Source organism: Ambystoma mexicanum, chromosome 14 (assembly GCF_040938575.1).
Source record: "Ambystoma mexicanum isolate Mex_15411 chromosome 14, UKY_AmexF1_1, whole genome shotgun sequence".
Classification (NCBI taxonomy): Eukaryota; Metazoa; Chordata; class Amphibia; order Caudata; family Ambystomatidae; genus Ambystoma; species Ambystoma mexicanum.
In genome coordinates, this window is record NC_090940.1 from 385,811,418 (window position 1) to 385,834,751 (window position 23,334).

Sequence of the window (23,334 nt, forward strand, 5' to 3'; positions counted from 1 at the left end):
CGCTCATACATCGGGCTCTCTGCACCGCGGCTTCGCAAGCAGACGCACGCGCTGCGTTGGTTCCCTGCAGTCGTGTGTTTACTTCTACTTTTATTGTCTATTGAGCAGAACTTGTGCATGAGTTGATCTATTGGCAATTTAGCTGGCGACCAGTGTCTAATGTAGACAGCAAGTATGCCGTGTGGTTCGATTTAGCGTAAAGTAGGAAATGAGCATTTTTGAGACCGTTGTTTGGAGAGTTGTTACATAGAGTCGGTATGAGCCGACCGAGGGCAGATGTGCATAGATTGGTGGTGATTAGTTTAAGTACCCACTGGAATTGCGTGGATCCTACACTACTGAGCCGCTAATGCAAGGAGCGCAGGGCAGCAGCGCACTATTTACACAAATATGCTTTTGGCATTGACTGCACTGTGATACCTTCCTCCACTCTTCTTTTGCAGTTTATTACATCCAGACCATATAAACTGGCTATGTTGTGGAGGGTATGCGATGTCCAATCTACAGCCTCGTTTGTAATCACTGACATCCATCTATGCCCCTGGTTTGACAGAGGTGGTTTTGACTCCGGATTTTGACAGAAGGTTAGTTTTGATTCACGTTTCCTAGTTAGTCGTATGTTTTCCACAATCTTTAAGTTTAGATTAGTGATAGTATAGTCTGACCCATTCTTATACTTATGTATTTTCCACAGTTACACATCACAAGTGGGAATGGAAAGCTAAGCACAGCAGTAACCGCCCTGAAGAAGGAATTGTTTCCGAAACGCGTTGGCACTTTTTGACATAACACCGTGGACACTGCCCACAGATTTGGATCATATTGAGACATCAATATAGGATATGCAATCAGTTGCAACTAACAACATATGTATCTGCCATTTGTGAATTTCCACGCTGGAGGTCATTAATGAATGTGACAATATCCTACATGAATTGTATGTCTTTATCTGACCTAACAACAGATTTTACTACTGTATCACCCGTTATAATGGCTTCCTTACTAAGTTGAACTACCTGTCAGGAGTGTGGCACCCATCACACTTCATTGGTTTAGGGTGAACACCTTATATGTAGTCTTCAACATGATTGTATGTTTTGTGTGTTAAACATTATGCGATGGTCTAATGTTGACAGATTTATGAAAATCCTTATGCAAACTGATCTTAGTTTCAGAAATTTTGTTGTTGAAATTTTTTGTCGAAATTATTTGTCGCAATCTGTTTTTTTTGTAAATGCTTTATTGAAATTTTTGGTTGATTGTAAACCACAATAAAATATTTATGTTTGAGAATAACAATTGAGGTTGAAGTTGTTATTTACATGCCTTTTAAAGCTATTGGAAGTTGAGATAACTTCAACACTAAATGTTTAGGGGATCATTACCCCATTGGAGTGTATATAGGGACTACCTGTCAGCATATGACAGGTGCTGTTTTTGATGTCACATCTGGGCAAAACCACACAAAGGTGAAGGGACTAAGCCCTCTGAAACATATATGTCAAGACCAGAACATACAACCGCATGATGTGGTCAATCATGTAATAGGGGAAGGCATGTGGAGTACCTGTGACACTTCAATGGCCACCCCTGTGTGTCAGAAAAGCAGCATCAATGGGCCTGTAGTCTAAAGAGTGATGGCAAGGCTTTCTCCCTGACAAACACATACCCCTCACCTGTCCTGCATGCAGTGCAGACAATCATATGCACATGGGTGTGGCATGCAAAGCCTGAAATGCATGACCATTCAAAATGGGAGGCAAAGGTTGCATTAGCAATGACATACCCACAAGTACATTAATGGCTCTCATCTCCACTCCCTGATCTCAACAGGTTATTCCTTGGATGATGGCCACTATGCTGCCGGAGCAAGGAGATAATCGAACTGGTATGAGATGTCCCGAGGAACTGCTCCTGGAGCCTTCACAGGACAAGTGGGCATTCGTGAGCAGACCTGAGAAGGTATGCCATATCGTGACATGTGCTGCATGGTGGACGACATTGCCATTAAGCGCAATCTGTCTGATGAGGAGGAGGGTACGGGTAAGTCTGATCATGGTGTGGATGTGTAAGATGGACGGCACGAGACCCTGGATAAAAGCAACCTGACAACGTAGATCGCCTTGCCAACACTTTGTTTAGATTGAGAGAAGTGCATCACTAAAACAAATGGCAGTGCCCATTCCTCCCATAAATATCAGTGAACATGTGTTGATAAATGGCATTTCTAACTATGCAACAAACACACATTTATACTGGGGAGCAGGAGGAATGATGGTGCAGCAGTTTTCAATGGGGCTGGCGCAAAATAACAAAAATGAGTGACCAAAGGGTTTCCAAAGAAATTCAGAATCAAAGGGGGTCCAAAGGAAATACAGTATCCAGGGGGTGTACAAAGAAATCCAGGGTCGAAGACGGTCGAAAGCCAATCCAGAGTGATGGTAGGGTGGGGTAGATCCAACGTAAATAAAGGTTTCATCTTAGACGGGCCTGTAAACAAATGTCATTGAAAGGATAAGGGACACAGGGGTTCCCCGCTCCCTCTGTGGCTTCTTGACCTCTGGGAGCTGGGTGGAGGGAGATACGCAGGAGGGGTGGCGGACGGGAAGTGCGTTGCAGAGGGCATGGTAGATGAGGTAGTTTGTGGTGGACGGTGGACGGAGAGGGTGGTGGAATCTTTCCCCAAAAACAATTGCATGTGAGAGAGGAACTGGTCCTGCTCCGGGTGGTTCAGCAACCTATTTAAGGCAGAATGCAACTGAGTGTGCCATAAACTGGCCTCCGCCATATTACAGTTGAGGAAGTTATTGATATTGATATTTTATTTATATCGCGCTCATGCACAAGTGTTTCAGAGCGCGACGAGGAAAGGGAGGGGTACAAGGGAGAACAAAAACAATGATCTTACTAAGCCCAGTGACGTTGAGAACGCGCAAGTGCATAAAGTGGGTCATGGCATGCACCGCTGCAGAGGAGACCTGATCAGTATCTACTAGGGCATGGTTGTGCCTGGAGGCCTGCTCAGGCCTGGCAAGCATTTTCCTAGCCCCCTAGAGTAGGGCTCTGCTGCACTGCTGCAATGGCATCCCTACATGTCTCCTGTATCTCGTCAGCCAACTCCTCTGTTAGCTGGTTGCTGCCCTCCAACTCCTATTCCAGACACTGGTAGAGGTCTCCTAAGATTTTCTTAATTGAGGAATCTGCATTCACAAGGTCTCTCCCATTCTCCTCTACCTGTTCCTGGGTTGCTTCGAAAGCTGACAGTCTCCAAGCATTTCTCGCTGTGGCGCTGTCAACCATGGGGGAAGTGGTGAAGTGTAGAGGAGGTAAGAGGTTACTGTGTCTGCCTGTGCTTGTGGTGGGACAGATACCATATTCCCTGGACGACCAGCAATATCCCTATCTAGCAAGGAAGAAGACTGCTGCACTAAAGAGATGGTCTCCCACATGACATCCAACAATTCCAGTACGTTCCCTTTCCTTGGCTGCTGGATGATGGTGCAGCTAATGATATCTGTGGACAAGAGGATTGTGGTGGTGGTGGCGTCACTGTGGTCATGCATCTGGATTTCAGTGATGGTTGAGGGCGGAGGCTGCTGGGAGGAAGTGGGAAGGTGGGTGGCGGGGGGCAATTGTTGCTTTCTCCTTGTGTTGGCCAAGATGGCTTGCCCCCTCCAGGAGATCTTCATCATCATGGTTATCATACCCATCGTCCTCGTCATGACTGCTATCGTGATTCACTGTGAGTAAGAGGGCAACGTTAGTTGGCACGATACATGGCACACGTGTGAAATGAAACAAATTACCTGCACTTAGATCAGAGTCACATTTATCTGCACTATTCATGTTCCACACAGTGCAAATTGAAGTACCGTTGAGCCACAGAAATTGGGACTTTCTAATGTGTGACCATTGTGAAAATTGACTATAAGGAGTATGACAAGTCAAGCAATGTCAGACCCCTTCTCCTATCCACACAATGTGTGGGCACAAGCAAGGGGTGTTTGTCTGGCATGGGATAATGGGTAAAACACATAACCACTTTCTGAACTACTGTGCCAAGACCTTCATGTGGCCATTCCCATGGATCCTATTGCTCCGGCGGATGTTCGTCGAAGACATTCTTCATCTCACAATCCCACTTTGAGAGTTCATGCTTTCGTCTTCCCCCCTACACATATCACCTTGGGCCTCATTCCGAGTATGGCGGTAAGGGATAGCGGCCACCGGTAACAAGACCGGTGGCGGTGATCCCTTACCGCCATACTCCGAGTTCCCTTTGCGCCCTCGCCCTTAACGCCTGCTTTGAGCAGGTGTTAAAGTCGAGGGCGCAAAGGGGCCTCCAAGCCAATAACGGTGACCGTAATGAACGGTCACCGTTATTTGCATCTTCCCCATTCCCATTGAGCCCTATGGGGGCTCATTTGGGAATGGGGAAGAGCCTTGGTGAATGGGGAATTACCGCCCCGCCAACCTTGGAATGGGGCGGTAATTCCGCCATCCACCAAGGCGCTGCCGGTCCGGGTACGGTGTCAACCAAGGCGTTAATAGCGCCATTGGTTATCGCCGTACTCGGAATGAGGCCCCATGGCATTTAAATGTGGCCATCATCATTTGGCCTATGCAATTGTATGGTGTAATGTAATGTCCTAGCTGGCTGGACATGAAGACACACTGACCCTCAAATATGAAGCAGTTGCCGTGCTTGTTCTGATCTTTCAGGTCCCAGGATGGGATATCACTTTGAGACATCATTTTGATGCTAAGGCAATAACATGAATTTCACTTTAGGGATCAAAACCCAGTTAAGTTTTCATGGGGTCTTCCATCCAGCCTCGGAATTAACAGATTCCAACCTCTTTACTTGCCCCACGGAACAGAAAAGGCTCTGTCACTTTGACAGTCTGAGAAGGAGTGGCTGTAACATTAGTCAGCACGCTTAACATGAGTGGAACAAGATTCGCCCTCAAGGAATCCTTCACAGTTTAGGCCAAGTTCCTTGTTTGTTGCATAAGAGGAACAGGCGTGGGTTCTGGTGTCGACAAGTGTGTTCCCAAAAACGGGGAACTCCCGTCCCCTGCACACTATCTTATGCTAATCGCCAAAAGGGTTCTAAATATTCCTATTCGACTATTGATTCTAAGATTTTAGATAGGTATGGCGAATAGTTTATGCAAAAGATTTACATTCAAAGCAAAATGAATACTTATAAACATCTCTTAACATCAATTTGTATGAAGTGTTTTACTAACTAAGACAATCACAAAGCATAGAAAGGGAAATTTCCCAACGTGTTTTGAGACGATCTCTCTTCATCAGGGGAATGTTTCTTACGAAATCTCTACAAACAATTCAGAAAACATTTCTGTAAGTATCATAACGATAAATCCAAATACATCCATAACAATTTTCAACACTATGTTCAGCTTATTATGGTAAATACCTATAATGTTCAGAACTTGTCCAAAATAATCTATTAACTTCACTTTCCCTGTGGTCACTTATTCAGTGCGACATTCTGGTGATAAAAAAACAAAGTACTGTATAGAATCCCAATAAAGTTGAATCTAAATGCATGTAAGTCATTGTACGAACGATCTTACCTTCCTCATTATGAGTGTGGGTCTTCTAACGCTTATGAACTGTATTCAACAGTGTCTACTGAAGCCCTGCAAGAAAAGCACCCCTTACCAAATGTGTAATGCAGTTTCCATCTGTGTAAAATCACATGTATTCTTTAAAAAAAATCATGCAGTGTAGCGTTAAGCTCACCTTGCTAAATAAAAAGGTCCATATAGTCTATAGGAAGATGTGTGGGAATCATCCAGGGTTCCTTAATCTGTGCAAATCTTCTCATCTGCAAATGACAATACCCAAATTGCTCAGGTTACTTGCCATGAATTAACATATTTATACAGTAGCCTAATGTATAAGGACGATGTTAGCTCTTCCAATAGCATACACGTTCTCAAACTCGCCCCCTGTTTTGCGGCTCACTCTGATGCCAACTGGTGACTAATGGGTCGATAGATGTAGTCTCTCTTGGGCCCTTAGAAGGATCAGATATTCGTTTTTTTAGTCCAGGATAGTAAATGTCATTTTTGTAGAAATCATCTAAGGGGAAACCTGAGCTAGGTGAAGCCCTGTGCCCCTTATCATTTCCAGGACATTTGTTTACAGACCCCTTCAAGCTGGAACGTTTATTTGTGTTGGATTTACCCCCACCCCACCCCGTTTTTGGGAACACACTTTTCTGCATATATACCCACTGCCCATGTGCCAGGGCAGTTTATTCTCCCCTGCACCTTGAACTATTTAATAACTATCCGAAATGTGCATAAGCACTACTTAGTTACTGTATATTCAGTTACTCTAGGCTGTGCTTAGTGCCATATGAAGAGCAGTGGGGTCCGGTGCCCCTAGCCACATGGTTCGGACATGGAATCATGTTTCTATAGACACAGGGCAAGTTGCACTATCAGAAGAGTGCAGAACGGTGACCGCGCGCGCGTGCGTGTGTGTGTGTAATGCTGTGAATGCATATACAGATTTGTACCAAAACCAAATGATCTTGCCCACTCACAGACATGCCGATAGGTACCATTTTCCTTTATCATGCCAGCATTTGGTTATTTTCCTTCCACCACAGCCATGACTCCTTCACCTCTGCCTATGCCACTTTAAAGGTTGTGGCCTGTTCCTCCCACAGCTGCAGGTCCGTGGGTGGTGGTGGCCACCCATGGTTATCCACCTCTTGTACCTTGGATCTCCTTGCTATGGTCTGAGATCAGCTTGCACACCATTTCTCTTCAGGAACTACCAGTGCTTCTGGATTTGGCCCACCCTACATAGAGTAGTCACCATGGTGATCACATTGGTCAGAAGGGCCTTTCAGAATTTGGTGCATTATCATTTTGGGGTCTAGCCAGACTCAGGCACAATAAGGTGTGATGACTCCATCATAACACCATCCCCCAGGACCTTGAACTCGTCTCCAGGGATTTTGTATGGTGCTAATATTGGGCGAATGTTATGAATTAAAGTATTCATTAATGTGATGCAGCTTATTTGAAAACACAAAGAGAAATAAAGATTTGCTAAAGAAGAGCCTTGTCCGTACTATTAGAGATAAAATATGTGCCGAGAGAATCATGAATCCTAATATTGCTACTTCTTTGAACTGCCAGGCTATTAATTGTTCTAGCACGTTCAGTTTTGCTACTATTACAGAAAGTCGGGTTGCAGGTGTGCTTCTGAAACTTAAATCTGCTTCACCTATGGATCCTATTCCTTTGTATATTTTGTAGGATACATCTTTAAATTTGGTAGCATGACTGAGGCGCTTCAACACTCATGCGCTACTGGATTCATTACCCCTTCCCTTAAACATGCAGTTGTTTCCCTGCTGCTTAAGAAGCCCCTTTTAGACCCATTGGCAGCAGAAAAATTACTGCCCAACATTGCTTCTGACCAAATTATTGGAATCAATTGTCACTCCTCAGCTTTCAACCTATTTTGAGGCTAACAATATCCTTCACCCTTTCCATGCTGGCTTTCGTCCTGCAATGGACACAGAGTCAGTTATGGTTGCTATCCATGATGACGTTGCACTTGCATTAGACCGCGGAGAGACAAGTGTTCTTATCTTACTTGATCTCTCTGCAACCTTTGATATCGTCGACTATCTGAGACTGCTACAGTGTCTATCGGATGCTGGTGTTTTGGGAATGCCCTTGAAATAGTTTTCCTCTTTCTTATCTGGTCGTACCCAAGTGGTGTCCCTCCCTCCTTTTGCCTCTCCTCTCATTGTGGTTGATTGCGGGGTCCCTCAGGGATTGGCACTTTCCCCTCTGCTTTTCAATTTATACATGGCTGTCCTGGCTCGGCTTATTACCAGCTTCGGTGTGCATTTCTTTATGTATGCAGACAATACTCAAATATGTATTCACCTCAACTCCCCTAAGGAAAGTCCTTCAGTACTTTTGAGAGATTGCTTCTCAGCTGTCTGCCATTGGATGTCCGAAAATCAGCTAACATTGAACGATGAAAGGTCTGAGATACTAGTTATTGGCCAGCCATCCATTGGTTGGACTCCAGACTATTGGCCCACTTGTTTGAGACCTTGTCCCAAACCTTCCGCTCTAGTTAAAAGTCTTGGAATCAAGATCATGACATCAGGTTCTAGAGAGGTGCACATCTCTGCGGTCTGCCAAAGCGGTTTTGCAAAACTTAGGGTACTGAAGAAGGTGCTCCCATTTCTTCCCAACAATGCAAAGAGCAAAATTGTTACCGCTGCCATTATGGGTGTCATTGATTACTGCATTGGCATCTATTTGGGCCAGCCAGAGGTTCTTCTCCATCGACTTCAGATCCTCCAGAATGCGGCATCTAGGTTGGCTCTTTGCGCCCCTAGATTAGCCCATTCTCAGGACCTACTTCAGCATCTTCACTGGCTCCCTGTTAGGTCTAGGGTGGTCCATTGTGCCATCCACTTCTGAGGTACTATGTTCCTTCAGTAGTCGAAGTTGTCTCTTTATCAACCTAACAGAGACCTTCGTTCGACTGACCAGCTTTGTTGACTATTCCCCATTTCGGTCGCTCTGGGGCAGGAGGCAGATCCTTTTCGGTGCTGGCTCCAACGTTGTGGAATGCTCTCCCTCTGCACGTTAGGAGCATTCAAGCAATATCCATTTTCCATAGACAGCTAAAAACGTGTCTGTTCTGACCACGGTTGTTTATTTCTCCCTCTCTGGCGATTCGTTGCCTTCAGCGCCTTGACGCCTTCAGGTCTTTGCCGCGCTCTATAAATCTGGATACAATACAATACAATTGTGATGAATCCGATGGAGTCATCACTAATCCCCTAGCGGTAACCTCTTCCCATGGGGCCAGAGCACGGCAGCCGCTACCTGATCCTGGTGCAGCTATATGATTGAGGATCACATGTGAGGAGACAGCCTCCGGGGAGATGCCATGGCTCCATCGGGTGAGAGATGGTATCCCCTATTTCCCCTTGAAAATAACCTCTCGATGTCTGAAACCCTCATGGCCTATTGTCATGCATCTGCTCCTTTTCCTATGAAGAACAGGAAAACCCCTCATATAAAGTCTATAAACTAACTTTGCCAACCTGATCGAATCACCTTTGGCAACTCCACTTATCCATCAAAACCTTTTTATGCTTATTCAAAGTCCATAAATCAATTGTCACTAATGGACTAGTTCCTAGAATCCTCAAAATACTAGGACGATGAAGAGAGAATGGAGCAGAAGGGATTGCAAGCTCGACGAGCTTGTTAATGTTTCCCGGCACACATCTGTGCCTGGGAAATTTAAGCAGCTCAAACCGAGAGAGACATTGACTGCTGCTGTGGCGACTGGCGAGTGAGAGCTGAACCTCGCTGCGCAGAGCGGGGAACTGAAGAGCCAGAACCGGTGTGGAGAAACTAAACGGCTCGGAGACAGACAAAGAAGCTGTAGAGTGAAGAACCACAGCAGGAACACTTAGAGCCATTGAGGGATACCTGGGTGTTAACAGATGGTGAAAAATAGCACTGCACTTACCAAAACTGAGAGGAAAGCAGGAGCGTCCAGCAGAAGCCGCGGAGGACCAGCGAACGAAGAGAAGGTGGCCATGAGGAGAAAGCAGACTGGAAACCTTCATTTGCAAACGGTAAGGGAGAGAATTAATGCAATCGAAGACCGCTGAGTCCACACAGAAGCAGAGGGGAAGGCGGGGTGTATCGGCGAGCATGCCAAGTGAAAATACATAAATGCAATTTATAGATACACAGTATGGACATATCGATAAGGGAGAATTTAAATTGCAACTAACCCATCTCCTAATGTGTAGATGTGTTAAGTGCAAACATTTAAATAACAATGAGTGGATAACCTATTACAGGGATACCTTATCCAACCCTATATATAAGGACTTGTGGGAGTGGGCAAAGGCTCCAAGTGTGTGTAAACAGAAGCCCTGGCAGCAGAGTAAACCAAGAGATTTCAAGTGGGTGTGTCAAAAGTCCCAGCAGGAGAGCATACCAGACAATTGGAAAGGATTGTGTTAAACAAGAAAGAAGAATCTAATATTGTAAATCCAAACTGTTTTTGGCTGCAAGTGTGGTACTTGGTCTAGTGAGGCCCAAATAACTATTGTGTGTAAAAAGCCCCAAGGAGCAAGGAAGAATCCAGGGGAAGGGGACTACTCTCTGGAACCAAAAACCTTCTTCTCTAAGGAACTTTTTTGTTTGCATAATGTATTCTTTATGAACACTTTTCCGAACCTTCCATGGTTAAAGACATTTCCTGTTTCACCTTTTAGTATAGTTTATAATGGGATGGCCATTATAGAACATTTTGACACAGGACAGTTTTGCTTTGACATCCTGGCACAGACCGATACTTAGTTTTTGGTTTAGGCAGGCAAATTCCTCTTAGGGCGGGTCCGAGAGGCCTTTCCAGAACCCCTTTTTTTAAAATAAAAGTATTTAACCAAAAACATTGCAAACCTCTGTCTGGCTTTCATTTCTGACTCACAGCGTAGATGCAGGATACAAACCAGGCACTTTTCGATTTCAAAGTATGTGCTTTGGCTGCATACCAGCCGGAGCACCGAACTGTTTACTATTTTCTCAGCCAACTGTCTGAGGCTGATGCTTAGGTAGCAAAGACTTAATCAGCTGGTCCCTGGACTGTGTAGTGCCAGTGCCGAAAGCAGTTAGCGACATAGGAAACAGCAGGGCTTCCTTTTTCTGCCCACTGCTCCCTCTGATGATCCATTGATGAGCCACAAGGATCCAGCGGAACCCGGCCTCTTCCATCCCTCCCCTTGGCTGCCATATACATTGCTAGAGAGAGGCACCTCCATCATGGCCCACTTGACCTGTACTCCATCTATGGAGTGCATGGGCATTTGGGTATGGCTAGGGGGGCGGGACACAGCTTCCTCTCTGTTGCAGCAGTTGAATACTTTGCTTTAGTGTCCACCCTGTCTCTGCAATATGAATCAGAATCCCAAATCCGAAGCTGGAAGCTCGTAGACCTGGCTGATAAATACAAAGGTGTGAAAGGAAGCCTTGGTGCTGCTGCCCAGCTAGACTTTTCAGGTCTATCACATTGAAAGAATGAAGAGGAAGCCCTTTGGATCCGTGCAAACTCTAAAATGTAATTGCTTTGCACATCGAGTGTATTGCCAATACTGAGATGTGGAAGCAGAGCCTTCTAGATAGGCTTTTCAGCAACCCAAAATATTTTGGAGGTCATTTTGAGCCCTGCATAACGGAAATTACATTCATAAAAAGCAATGCGTAATGCTGATGCATCTCATTTCCGTTATGACACATTTTCAATAATTTGCATCGCGGAAAGGAGGAGTGGGAGGTTACTTACGTTTCTGCTGCTCCGTTCCTCTCTGCCATACAAATACTGCAGCATTTGCCTTGGAATTGATTTTCATGCCAGCACAAATGCTGGAGATCTCTATGGGGTCTGCCAGCTCTATGCACCAGCAAAAAGCAGGCCGAGCCCATATAGAGCCATTGTAAACCCTGCCATGCATACATGGCAGGTGGCGTTTTCTTCATTTAGACGGCAGAGTGCGAAAGGGCGGCATACAGCCCTCCCCTTTTGCACTCCGCCATGCAAATGAGGAAAATTTGGTGGCGACCTGTCTACGCTTAAGTGTAAACATAGAAGGTCCCCGCCACCAAAGTATGGGGAACTCCAAAATGAACCCCTTTGCCTTTCTTGTATATGGCAGTGTATACTAAAGGGGCATATTGAATGCCTGCAGTTTGCTGGATTACCTTGCAATCATTCTGCAGATATTCTTTCTCTTTTCTGCCACTGCGCATTTTGAAATTGAATCAGACTCATTTTGCCTCACATGTTGCTCTAAAGAGGTCTTGCACTGGCCCCTCCATGTACCACCCCATAATTGATAAAAGTAAGAAAGACATCTTCAAAACCACAAATTATTGGCTACTGCAACAGTTACAAGACGGCATAGTTTGAAAGCACTGATTGTTGGGCATTGACTAACAACCACTTGGATACTTGGAAGGTCATCAGCACATGAGCAACAATAGTGGAAGGGGGAGCGACATCAAGGCGCACTTCTCCCAATTAAAAAAGACACCATCCCTGATTTCCTAGGCCACAAGCCAGGTCTTCTAGATTTGAACTTGACTTTGTCTGGTATCTTTGTTCTAAGAACTTAAAAGGAGTGAAGGTGTGAGTCTGTATCTGTCTGGGGTTGATGAATAGCTGAAAGAAATAGTTGGCAGGTTGGACTGTGGGAAAGGGGTTTGGTGGGTGGGATTTGGTGGGCAGAATTCAAGGGGTGGGGAATTCAAAGATCTGGGCCGTAATCAACTCTGAAAACGGACTCCTGTTCCAGACGTGGCGTCGCACGACTAAAGAAATGTACGTTTTTATTTTTACTTCACATTTAGCTCCCGCATGTGGTTACTTGTGTGTGCTAAAGGCGATATGGGGAGATGGGGGCCACAGATATTCAGTATTTTGGCCCCCAACTCCAAACTAGAAATCAGCTGGAAAAGTTGGTTTCACTGATCATAGGAGGGGGGCCATCCGGAAAGTCTGCCCTTGCCTCTACTTGGAATAGCTCTCTCTCAGTGTCCGCTGCGCGCCAACCTGCAAGCAGGCTAGAACTAATATTACTAAATGGTAGATTGCTGCACATAGTAACTTGTGGCCTTTTTTTCCAGGCCATCTGTTTCGTCGGAATTTTGGGGGGCGCACAGTGGGCAGGGCGCCGTTGAGTAGCAGTCCAGCTACCTTCTGCTGCAGTGTACATTCCAAGCAGTATCGCTGGAGGGCAACATTGATGAAAAGGGATGCTGCCCAATGAACTGCATGTGTGCCTTACAGACATGCTACTTTTTGTGATGCCTATAGTTCTTTGGGCGTGTTAGGGCAATGCATTACTTATCTAACACAGGTGTGTGGTTCTGTATTTGTGTGTGGCCAATCTGAAGTGTGTGTGGGCATTATTTGCTCTGCCAGAGAAATATTTCTGTGTGACACTGGGTTACTTTGCAACCGAATTTTCTTCAAAACTGTCTTTGCAATGGTGGGAGAGCCAATCCTTCTGGGCTTACTCCCCTTCAAATCCCTCTGGGCTTACTCCCATCCAAATCCCTCTTGGCTTACTCCCCTACAAATCCCCCTGGGCTTACTACCCTCCAAATCCCTCTGGGCTTACTCCCCTACAAATCCCCCTGGGCTTACTCCCCTCCAAATCCCTCTGGGCTTACTCCCCTCCAAATCCCTCTGGGCTTACTCCCCTCCAAATCCCCCTGGGCTTACTCCCCTCCAAATCCCTCTGGGTTTACTCTTCTCCAGATCCCTCTGGGCTTACTCCCCTACAAATCCCCCTGGGCTTACTCCCCTCCAAATCCCTCTGGGCTTAATCCCCTACAAATCCCCCTGGGTTTACTGCCCTCCACATCCCTCTGGGCTTACTCTCATCCAAATCCCTCTGGGCTTACTCCCCTCCAAATCCCCCTGGGCTTACTCCCCTCCAAATCCCTCTGGGTTTACTCTCCTCCAGATCCCTCTGGGCTTACTCCCCTCCAGATCCCTATGGGCTTACTCCCCTCCAAATCCCTCTGGGTTTACTGCCCTCCAGATACCTCTGGGCTTACTCTCCTCCAAATCCCTCTGGGTTTACTCCCCTCCAGATCCCTCTGGGCTTACTCCCCTCCAAATCCCTCTGGGTTTACTCCCTTCAAAATCCCTCTGGGCTTACTCTCGTCCAGATCCCTCTGGGCTTACTCCCCTCCAAATGCCACTGGGTTTACTCCCCTCCAAATGCCACTGGGTTTACTCCCCTCCAAATCCCACTGGGCTTATTCCCCTCCGAATCCCCCTGGGTTTACTCCCCTCCAAATCCCCCTGGGTTTACTCGCCTCAAAATCCCCCTGGGCTTACACCTCTCCAAATCCCTTTGAGTTTACTCCTCTCCAAATCCCTCTGGGCGTACTACCCTCCAAATCCCCCTGTCAAATACGCCCGTCGAAATCCCTCTGGGCTTACTCATATTGCTTCTGGATCATGGATCTGGCCTTTTCTTGTCCCGTGTTTTAACGTACGGGCCGCCACTGCTAATGATATGTTATACTGCTTAATGCCACTCTACCCGTGCTTGCAAGAAGACATCTATTCTCTATTTACTGGCCCTTATTTTATTTATGCATGGTGCTCATGTTTAAAAACAAACCGTGCAAATATATAAAAGAACAAGGCACAGCTTATAGTTTATATTCAATCAATTCCACCATTGATAAAAGATAATAGACATAAAACTGGCCCTTATTGGTCGGCGTCCCTCTACTTGTGTTTGTGAGGTTATAGGTGCTGCAGGTGGATCAAGGATGCAATATTGGCATCTTTTCTATTATGCGGAAGCTGATTACATGCACACCACCTCTGCAGCTGCCTCACTGGTCAATGGCATCACCACACTTGCACAGGGAATTCTTTTGGCATAAACTTTCTTCGGTGGTGAGTGATGACTGGCAACACTCATCAGTAGGTGGATATCCTTGGTTGCTCCCCTAATTCTTCTGCAATATTTCTAGGGGGCACAACCAAAATATGCAATTCAAAATAAAGAATGCGCAAATAGAGTTTAAGATGGATAGTTGGTGGAGAGGCAGGGCATTGAGAGGGGATTTATGCTGGGCAGGGGGTGAAGGCTCAGGGAGTTTTCACCCTCATCAGTGTATTCTGTGCTTCAGGTTCAGTGATGCATGTGTTGGTGAATATTTGAATGGCCTTTTTGTGCTGAGGTCTCTGGCGCCTTCGTGTCGATTGCAGAACTTCGGCTGGCAAATCCACCTGGAGTGTGGTCCATGCAGGCCTATCTCTACCCACTGAGCATCATGGGAAAACGGGGTGTACTTTGCAGACTTCAAAGGCGTATCCATTCTCCCAAACACACCGACTGTCTGTCATAAACTACACATTTATGAAAACTTTCAGGAGATTCACTGGACTTTCTTTTTTTTTTTATTTCAGTTTTTATTTAAATATCGACCGCAAACAAAGTGACTTTTTACTAACCGCATTCATACATCACAAATACACACAAGTACATATTCTAAGCCTACTTTCCCAATCCTCAAAACAAAGAGAAAACATACAAACACGCCTAGGATTGAAGTGCTCTTTATAAGCACAGAACACGTTGAGCCTCATGTACAGTTTCTTTCCTCCATTCCTTTGGCAAACAGAACATTGCATTTCGAAAAGCGTGCCTTTGAGTACAAGTGTCGCAGGCAAGTGGCGTGGGTCGGGACAGCAGGGCGCCGGCCATCTTCCTGGATGAACGCCGTGGGGCGCACAGTCCGTCCCAGGAACACGGTGCTGCCTGTTGGGAACCGTGCCAGCCCACGGGGAACTAAGTGTCTGCTTCCAGGAAAAGGATGCGTCGCCTGGACGCACAACTCCTTCTTCACGTGGGTCTTACGCGGAACTGTGGTAAGGCAGCAGTTTAACGTGACAGGCACATTAACACTGTATTCCCCGGGCTGAAATGGACTTATGGACACTACAGATCCCTTAGTTTACATTATGACACGAGAAAAAAAAACACCCAATGCTAGGATTGAGGCCCTCATTGCTGCAAGCTGGCTCCATGCCATAAGTGACCGTTCAGCCAGCCCAGACTTGATAACCAACTGCCTTTTGTATGGTTGGAGTTTCAGTTTTGTCCCTTTATGAATAAATAGTCTTACCAAGCATGCAAAGGGCCGTTGGCTGGAAATCTAGAGCTGGCTGAAAGGGATCCTTGTGACATGGGGGCAGTAGGCAGCTTTGGTCACATGATAACAATTGTACACTCTTTCAAACTACTCACAGTTCGAAAACAAGTAGAGGAAATTGGGTACAGTACATATACAACAAGCATCGTGGTCTTGTGCCGTTTGCAGATTGCCTGCTGATGTAAGTTCTCTAGCGCACAGGTGAAGAAGATACGTGGACAGCACAGGGTGGCTTGATGGACAGCAGTGTGCTTTGGAAACAACCCCAGCCAAACATGGCATACATTCATTCTGTCTCTTCCAGGCATCGTGAGGCTCATACAGTGAGAAACCCTGTGATTCTCCAAGATAATAGAAAGGGCTCTTAGCAGCTCAAGTCCCACTCTCCACAATGGTTCTGAATCACATGCCGGCCTCCCTGTCCCGCAATGTCACAGGAGAAGACTTACGTGGATGACCATCCCAGCCATCGGCCCCCTGAAGGTTCAGGGCAGCTGTGGCCCTGCTTTCTAGATATAACTACAGACCTGTCAGACCCAGCATAAGTTCAGAAGGGAAATGCAAAAAACAGGGAATGCATTGACATGGGGTGTAGGGTGGATTGCTACTACACCTTAATCCAGACGCCTAAAATTTAAACCATATCTGGAATCATCAGGATGTTCTCATGGCCTGTGATGTCAGGGTGGTAAAGCACAGCTAAGGAAAGTGAAATGAAGCAACCCAGCGTCTGCATTTTGTGACTTAAAGGACAGTGGGCCTCATTTTGAGTTTGGCGGTATCTCTGCAGTAAATCTGCCGAGATACCACCAAACTGTATGACCGTTACCGCCACAGTACAGTACTGCAGCAGTATGCTGTAATATTGCTGCATATAACCTGCACCGCCCACCTCGTAATGAGGCTGAGTGTTGTTTCTTCCTCCTCCAAAGAATAGGTGCTACTAGAATAAGGACGACAGTTTCAGTTAAGAATGGTGTCTCTTCACTGTTGAGGGGAAATCCGGAAACAACTATTGTAACTTCTCTATATTATTTGGAAGCAGGAAACAGTCCCAAGCATCCACTTAACACAAGATTTCGGCAACACTGTCTTCTAATTCGCATAATACCGGGGCGCAGAGTCCTATGGGGTTCATGCAGATGCCACTAGTGGTTCATGGAGCCTTTTTCTAACTAAATGCTATTTGTAACAGGTGCAATAATAGCATATGAGGGTTTATGAGCTCAGCCGGTCACAGGTGCATCCCTGCATTCCTCAAAATTAAATTATTTAATTAGCTCCAAATGGAGACCTTCCACTGGCAGCCATTTTGTCATTCCTACAATATTTGCCATTGATTCTGCTTGCACGACTGGCCAATAGACACATGGCAGGAAATGGAAAACCGCAGAATGCACTGCTTTGAAACACAATACTACAGCAATAAATCATTACAAGCACAAAATGGCTGCCGCGGTGCTCTACTCTACCTAGTCCCTCAAACCACACTTAGGCAGTACACTGAAAATGTACGGCATGGCAGCATCACACTGACAGTTTCCAAACAGATAAGAACGTTTAAAAGAATTTCCTTGGGTCATTCTTCAAAAAATATATATTTTTTAATTTGTACAAAAAGTGTGCAGTGCATATACTGGCCATAAGACAACGTTCAGAGTGGTTAAAATGAGCACAGTTGAGTGGCTTGTGAGCTGCAATGCCACGCTTCCACTTTTAACTACAGTTAAAAGTCGAGGTGTGGTATTGCAGCTCAAAAGCCACACGTTTTGCTCGTTTTAACCATTCTTAATGTTTAATTGGTACAACAAAGGCAGCTACTCAGGTTCATTATAAATCCGCAATTGGTTGAAAGAGGAGTGAAGAACTGGACGTGCATGTGGAGTCCTGCAAGACAGCTGCTCATCCTGATACATAGTCCAGCTGTAAATGCTTTCTGCTGGGACAGATCCTGCCTTGTGGTTTGGGACATTGGACTCTACATGGCGAGCATGAGAAAAGATAATATATTCTACTGGTTAGAAAGAAAGACAATAGGAGAAGGTAGGATCAATAACCAGAACCGAGAGGTACTTGCCACCAACTGTACTTTTACCCACAGCAGGCCGATCTGTGGCTAACAACCACATGCCAGTGACTGGATCCAGTGGGAGTCGTCTAACGTGTCACCTGGATTTGTCACAATGGCATCCAAAACAAAAAAATAAATTAGATAAATAGAATGCAGATTTTAAAAATAACACTCTAAGTTTACACCTTCTAATTAACCAACATTAGATCTGGTGTATAACTTGGCAAAAAAGGAATTGCAACCCAAGGGTGTGCATTAGTCATGGTTCTACATCCTAAAGGCTGGGGTGCAGCGTGCACGCAGCTCCCTCTAACCAACAGTGTGCAGGAATGGCTGAACCAAATGTGGAGGTAGAGTAAACAAGATACTGTTAAGTTGAACAGCCCAGATGAGTCCTGCTCGTCGTGAAGGCTGCATAAAAGAAGAAAAAACATGGCCAACTCAGATGGGTGAAAGTACAACACTGTTGGTGTGGTGCTCGGGCAGCCAAACGTCCTTCTCGGGGAAGCAACGCACGGGACGCAAGCAGTACATCTTGCCATCTGATCGTGGTGATAAGTGCTTCTAACCAGAGGTGGGGAGGCCTGCAGGACAACTAAGAGTTTCTATCAGGCCAATGTCTATTTAAGGCTTTTCACTGGAGTGAACAGTCAGTCACATCGGAGCAACTGGACCATGCAAACGGCAAGGTGTACTATATAAATGATAGTAACATCATAACATCCCGGGCAACTGCCTGGCTAGTGACTGACTCTTCCGAGAGGCACAGACACTCATGACTTTCTTGCAAGACTTGACGTCTCTAGTTGTACATGGTCTTTTTTTGATCCATAGGAGCGTTAGTTCCTTAGGATTTTATCTCACTGCATGGAGTGAACCATGTCAAGCTCAGGAAGTGGGGTGAAGTTGTAGTGAGCAGTACTCCTTTAAGTAGGCCATTGGCAGACTAGGCCACCTTGTGTTTCAGCAGAGAAGGGAAATTGGGTCATCGGGGCTGTAAAGGCATGGCAGGATCGCGATGAGGGCTTCTTCTATCTGGAAGAGGTGCTTATCTTCCGCCTCCGGGCAGAAAAAGCGCATGAAGTCCGCCAGTCGCAGCAGGTACTCAATGTTGTGTCCGGAGCGCCCACTGGACACTATGATCTGGGCGGCGATTTCGTCCTCTGGGGCAGGGCCTAGGTAGATGGGATTGATGGGGGTGGCGATGTACACCAGCGCCAGCAAGGCCTCCTCCTCCTGCCCATCCTGAGGATAGAAGTTCACCAGTTCCGTGATGTAGCCCCCCAATACTGACTCCCGGACATTGAGGTATTCCAACGAGGACTCGATCTGGTCACCGCGCACTTCATAGGCGACACCCCATGTGCAGGCCTAGAATGGAAAATACAGCAAGAGGTTAACTTCCGGCCAGTGCTCTGTGCTCTCATTTAAACAGAAAGTAAAACGCGTAATTCTAGTCCATTAAAGTTGTGCATCCTGGCAGCTTCAGAAAGCGACATGCGAGCCATGAAGTGTAAGGTAGGTGAGGGTAGCTTGGGGGTGGCTGATGGATTGAATGGACAGGCAGTGCTTCTGGGGACTTGGGATATGGGGGATGAAGGGTCCATATGGGTTGGGTAGGTTTCACTTACTTTTAGTGGTGGGAAAAAGCATGAACAAGAGGTGGGAAATATGTATGCCATCTATATGTCTGTGGTCAGTGTTTAAACAATGAACTATTCTTATTATCGACTGTGCCTCTCTTAAGTGTCTTTACAATAGTTCCCAAATATGGTAACCAGGTGCTTGGCACCTACAAGTATGAAAGGCTACTCCAGGGTATTTTTCAACAATGTGGTTATGTGAAGGTTACAGGCTGCACAGATAAAGTGTGATCTCACACCATTAAAGCTTTTGGGAACTAAAAGTATAGCGTGGATGCCAAAAAGGTGATCTAACCGTGACTGGAGCAATACCCTTCAGGCTTGGACTAGCCCACAGGGCAATGCCCGAAGTGTAGGTGAAACATGATAGTGTGGGCCCATTTTTTGGGTCAAAGTGTAACGTTTTGACAATTTACTTAACTGTGCAGCTAGTAGTTTTGAACGGCGTTTCTAATAAATATCTAAAATGCACAATTCCCAACACATTTTGCCCCAAAAAAACTCGCCTTTGTGTACTACTCAGACAGTGAATTGCTATTGGCGACTGTGGGCGACTTTTATCAGTATGCCTCGCCCACCCGGGCGCCACAGAATATGAACTGAGGCACTCGTTATGCAGTGTATCCTTTGAGTGTAACTGCAGCACGAGCTCCGCAGACACTTCCGTTGCCAACCCGGAAGTGATCCTCACACTTAGCAACTGCGCAGGCATGACCGAGCTGCTCGGCACTCCGCCTTTGAGGGAAGCCCTGCATTTCGCAGGGTTGCCCAACGTCTTCCTTTCACGCCTATTTCCATTTCTCATTGGCAGGTGATGGCGACGACGGACTTTCCACTTTCGTTATCACCTTATATCTATTGTTTTGTTACATAGCGACTGTTACTCAAATAGACATACCGCTACAGCTTTGTTGTTATACAGCGGCTTATAGGCCGATTTAAAAAGGGTCTTCAGAGTGGTGGGTTACACTAGGATTTTAAAGTGACTTGATTGAATGCTCATTATATAGACACATTCATCTGCTAGGAAAATATGCTCCTAATACAGTTCATTCTTTTACGTGTGCCCTATGTTTGCATAAAAATATAAATTCAATAAACATAAACAATCGGAACAGCATGTGTTAACACAATGAATGCTGCCATTAAAAAAGGCATTAGTTCCCCTGCAATGTGCACAAGGTGTCACTCTGCAAACCTGACTCTCCAGAAGGTTCTTGCAGCCCCAGGAATGCAGGATCACAGGAATGCAGGATCCCATGGCCTGCGCATCACCTGAAACCTTTGTATGGCGTTGACAGGCAGCCAGTGGCTTCAGAGCCATTTGCACACACATTGGTCTGTATTAAGGAGAGTGGGCATGGAGTAGAATCACAGCTTCCGCCACTTGCACCGCCATACGAATCCACATGCTGAAGTAAAGCATTGAATTCCAATGGCACCCACCTCCTGTTTACACCTGTTCAAAAGCATGCAGATTCCATAGGGATACATTTAAAGGCTGACTGCCATGCACACGCGGTTTCGCCTACTTTTACACATTTGTGTCCACTTTGCAGTGCAAGCGTAACCGGTCCTCCTCTGTGCAATTTACAGGATGTTAGAAAATGACCTCCACTGCGCTCTTCCCATTAGCGGGTTGTAGCGCCTGGGCTGTTTACGGGGGTTGGACTGGAGCATAAAAGTGTCTCGGGCACCAATAAAAAAAAGTGGCCGACGGTTGCAAATGGCAATTCATTGCTTTTGTGACAGACTGTTGGAGTAGTACCCAAGGGGGGAGGGGGTTGATAAATGTGATGCGAATTGTGCATGAAATACAATCCACATGGGGAGTTTCTGTGCGCACCTGCGGCTTGCCCTCCATAATAGTGTGTCTGGTACCCTACCACTGTATCCCACTGTACAGAGCTCCACTGCTTCACATCTAGGACCACACACTATAGAAACACACACAGTCTCTCAGAGGGGACTACACCTCTGAACCCAGCTCTTGAATTTGGACAATACATTGATATTTGCTGACTCAATCACAACAAGAGTGTATACTCACATCATAGTCCTCGTGCAGCGTCACCACTCGGCCAGGCTGAGGAGGGAAGGAAAGGGGAGGTAAGTTTAAGGACGCTCCAGAGAAGTGCATTTTATACCGCAACAAATCTAGAAGCTGGTCTTTACAACGTCACATTTAAAACGGGAAAAGCGAGCTCCCGAGCAAAGGGACCATTATCCCTGTTAGTAGAACATCAGTAAGTGTGCAGAGCACAGCTGCAATGTTAGTGACACCTTTAAAGCGCCAATTATGAACATGACAGTAGAGCACTATATACAAACATATAGGGTGGAGCGAGGACTGTCTTGTAATACGGGTTATTCAACCATGTTATGAATTTGTGACAGCAATGTTTTAAAGCGCAGACATGACTTCAAGGCGCTCTGCAGATATGACTTGTTCCAGAAGGAGCATCTTCAACATAAGGTTTGATGTGGGGGCTCCAGTCACCAGAGTAGTTTACAGAACACAATAGAGAGGAATTGGAAACAAGTAACTAGGGCCCTACGAAACAGCTGTTTAAAAACATTTACAGTTCAAGGCAGACGGCGCACTCTACTGCGATCTGCCCAGTCGGTGGGTCAGGTGCTGAAGAGGGGGTTAGAACACCAGTGGCGTCACCAGGAATCAAATTTAGGAGGGGCACAGAGGGGGCCAAAGACAAAAGTAGGGGAGCACAGACAAAAGTAGGCGGAGAACACAGTCACTGCTCGTCTCAGGTAGAGGGGCACATGGTTTAACAGAAAGGGGGGGGGCTGGCCCCCCAGGCCTCCCCCTAGCGACGCCGCTATAGAAGACAGGACAGGTGTTCAAGTAACTTCGCCTCTGCCATGCCACACACTGACCTACACCACCGGACCTTTGCTTGCCCTCTCCGCCCCATCCCTGCACCGGGCGTGGGCAGTGCTACTCACCATCTGGTCGCTTCCCCGGTGGAAGGTGTCTCCCTGCCAGAACTTGCGGCTGTAGCCCTGGATAAAGCCCACCCTGCTGCTGGTGAACTCGAAGTCCGGCTTCCACACCAGTGAGCCGTATCCGAAGATCCAGAGGGCGTCCCGGCGCCTGTCGGGCTTGGTAGAGGGCTCCATGGCGGCGCTGCTGAGGGCGACGGGCGATGCTGGAGGCAGGGGGCGGCTGGTACCCGCAGACCTCCTGTCTCTGGGCAGAGGATGCTGCAGTCGCTAGGGAGCACTCGGGGCCCTGTCCTTAGCTGTCACCGGCACTGAGGTAGTTGGGTGAGTGGGGATTGGGTGATCAGCTCCCGCTTCTCGGAATTCGGTCTCCGGGGACCACCTTCTACTCATGGACATAAGCCCGGAGATGGATTTAACTTCGTGCAGAAGGCGCGAGATGGGCACCACTAATCACCCCCTCAGGCTGTCACAGTGACCGTAAACAGCCCTGCCCGGCTTCTTATTTCTGAGGTGCCGCAGCGCTTTTCCCAAGGCACACCCCCTGGTTAATTTCAGCCAATCAAGCGATGGGCAGAGATCCTCTGCTCGCCAATCGCAGCCTTCTAAATTAGAATGATAGGCTGGGTCTGCTGAGCCCGCCTCCTCTCCAGGCAAAGGGTTGAGCTGGTTGGTTGAAATGGCCGTACATCAGAGTCGGGGGCCTCTGCCGCTGGTGCGCTTGTCAATCACTGCTGGAATGATGCAAGGGCTGGCCGGTGTTTCAGAGAGCCGAGCCGAGTATCCAGCAAGCGGTGTCTGAGTTGCATCAGACCTAGTGGGGGCATCGTGCCGCCCCCCCCCCACCCGCAGTGATGCATTCCCTGGA

General features: G+C 46.7%; 1 protein-coding gene across 1 annotated transcript; it reads right to left on the reverse strand.

Annotated features, from left to right (window-relative positions):
• Nucleotides 1–17,373: 17,373 nt before the first annotated feature.
• On the reverse strand, nucleotides 17,374–22,973 carry CHAC1 (ChaC glutathione specific gamma-glutamylcyclotransferase 1). Its single transcript, XM_069637508.1, has 3 exons — nucleotides 22,470–22,973; nucleotides 21,556–21,591; nucleotides 17,374–19,233 (listed from the first exon to the last, which is right to left on the reverse strand). Exons 1-3 carry the CDS (start codon nucleotides 22,641–22,643, stop codon nucleotides 18,826–18,828), a joined length of 618 nt encoding a protein of 205 aa, XP_069493609.1. The 5' UTR covers nucleotides 22,644–22,973; the 3' UTR covers nucleotides 17,374–18,825.
• Between the last annotated feature and the right edge of the window lie 361 nt (nucleotides 22,974–23,334).

Excerpts from the sequence above, each read along its gene's own strand:
- CHAC1 (XM_069637508.1), bottom strand. The coding sequence starts at position 22,643 with ATGGAGCCCTCTACCAAGCCCGACAGGCGCCGGGACGCCCTCTGGATC. Across the intron at positions 21,592-22,469 it reads ACCGGGGAAGCGACCAGATG|CCTGGCCGAGTGGTGACGCT; the intron begins GTGAGTAGCACT and ends TTCCCTCCTCAG. Across the intron at positions 19,234-21,555 it reads CGCTGCACGAGGACTATGAT|GCCTGCACATGGGGTGTCGC; the intron begins GTGAGTATACAC and ends TTTCCATTCTAG.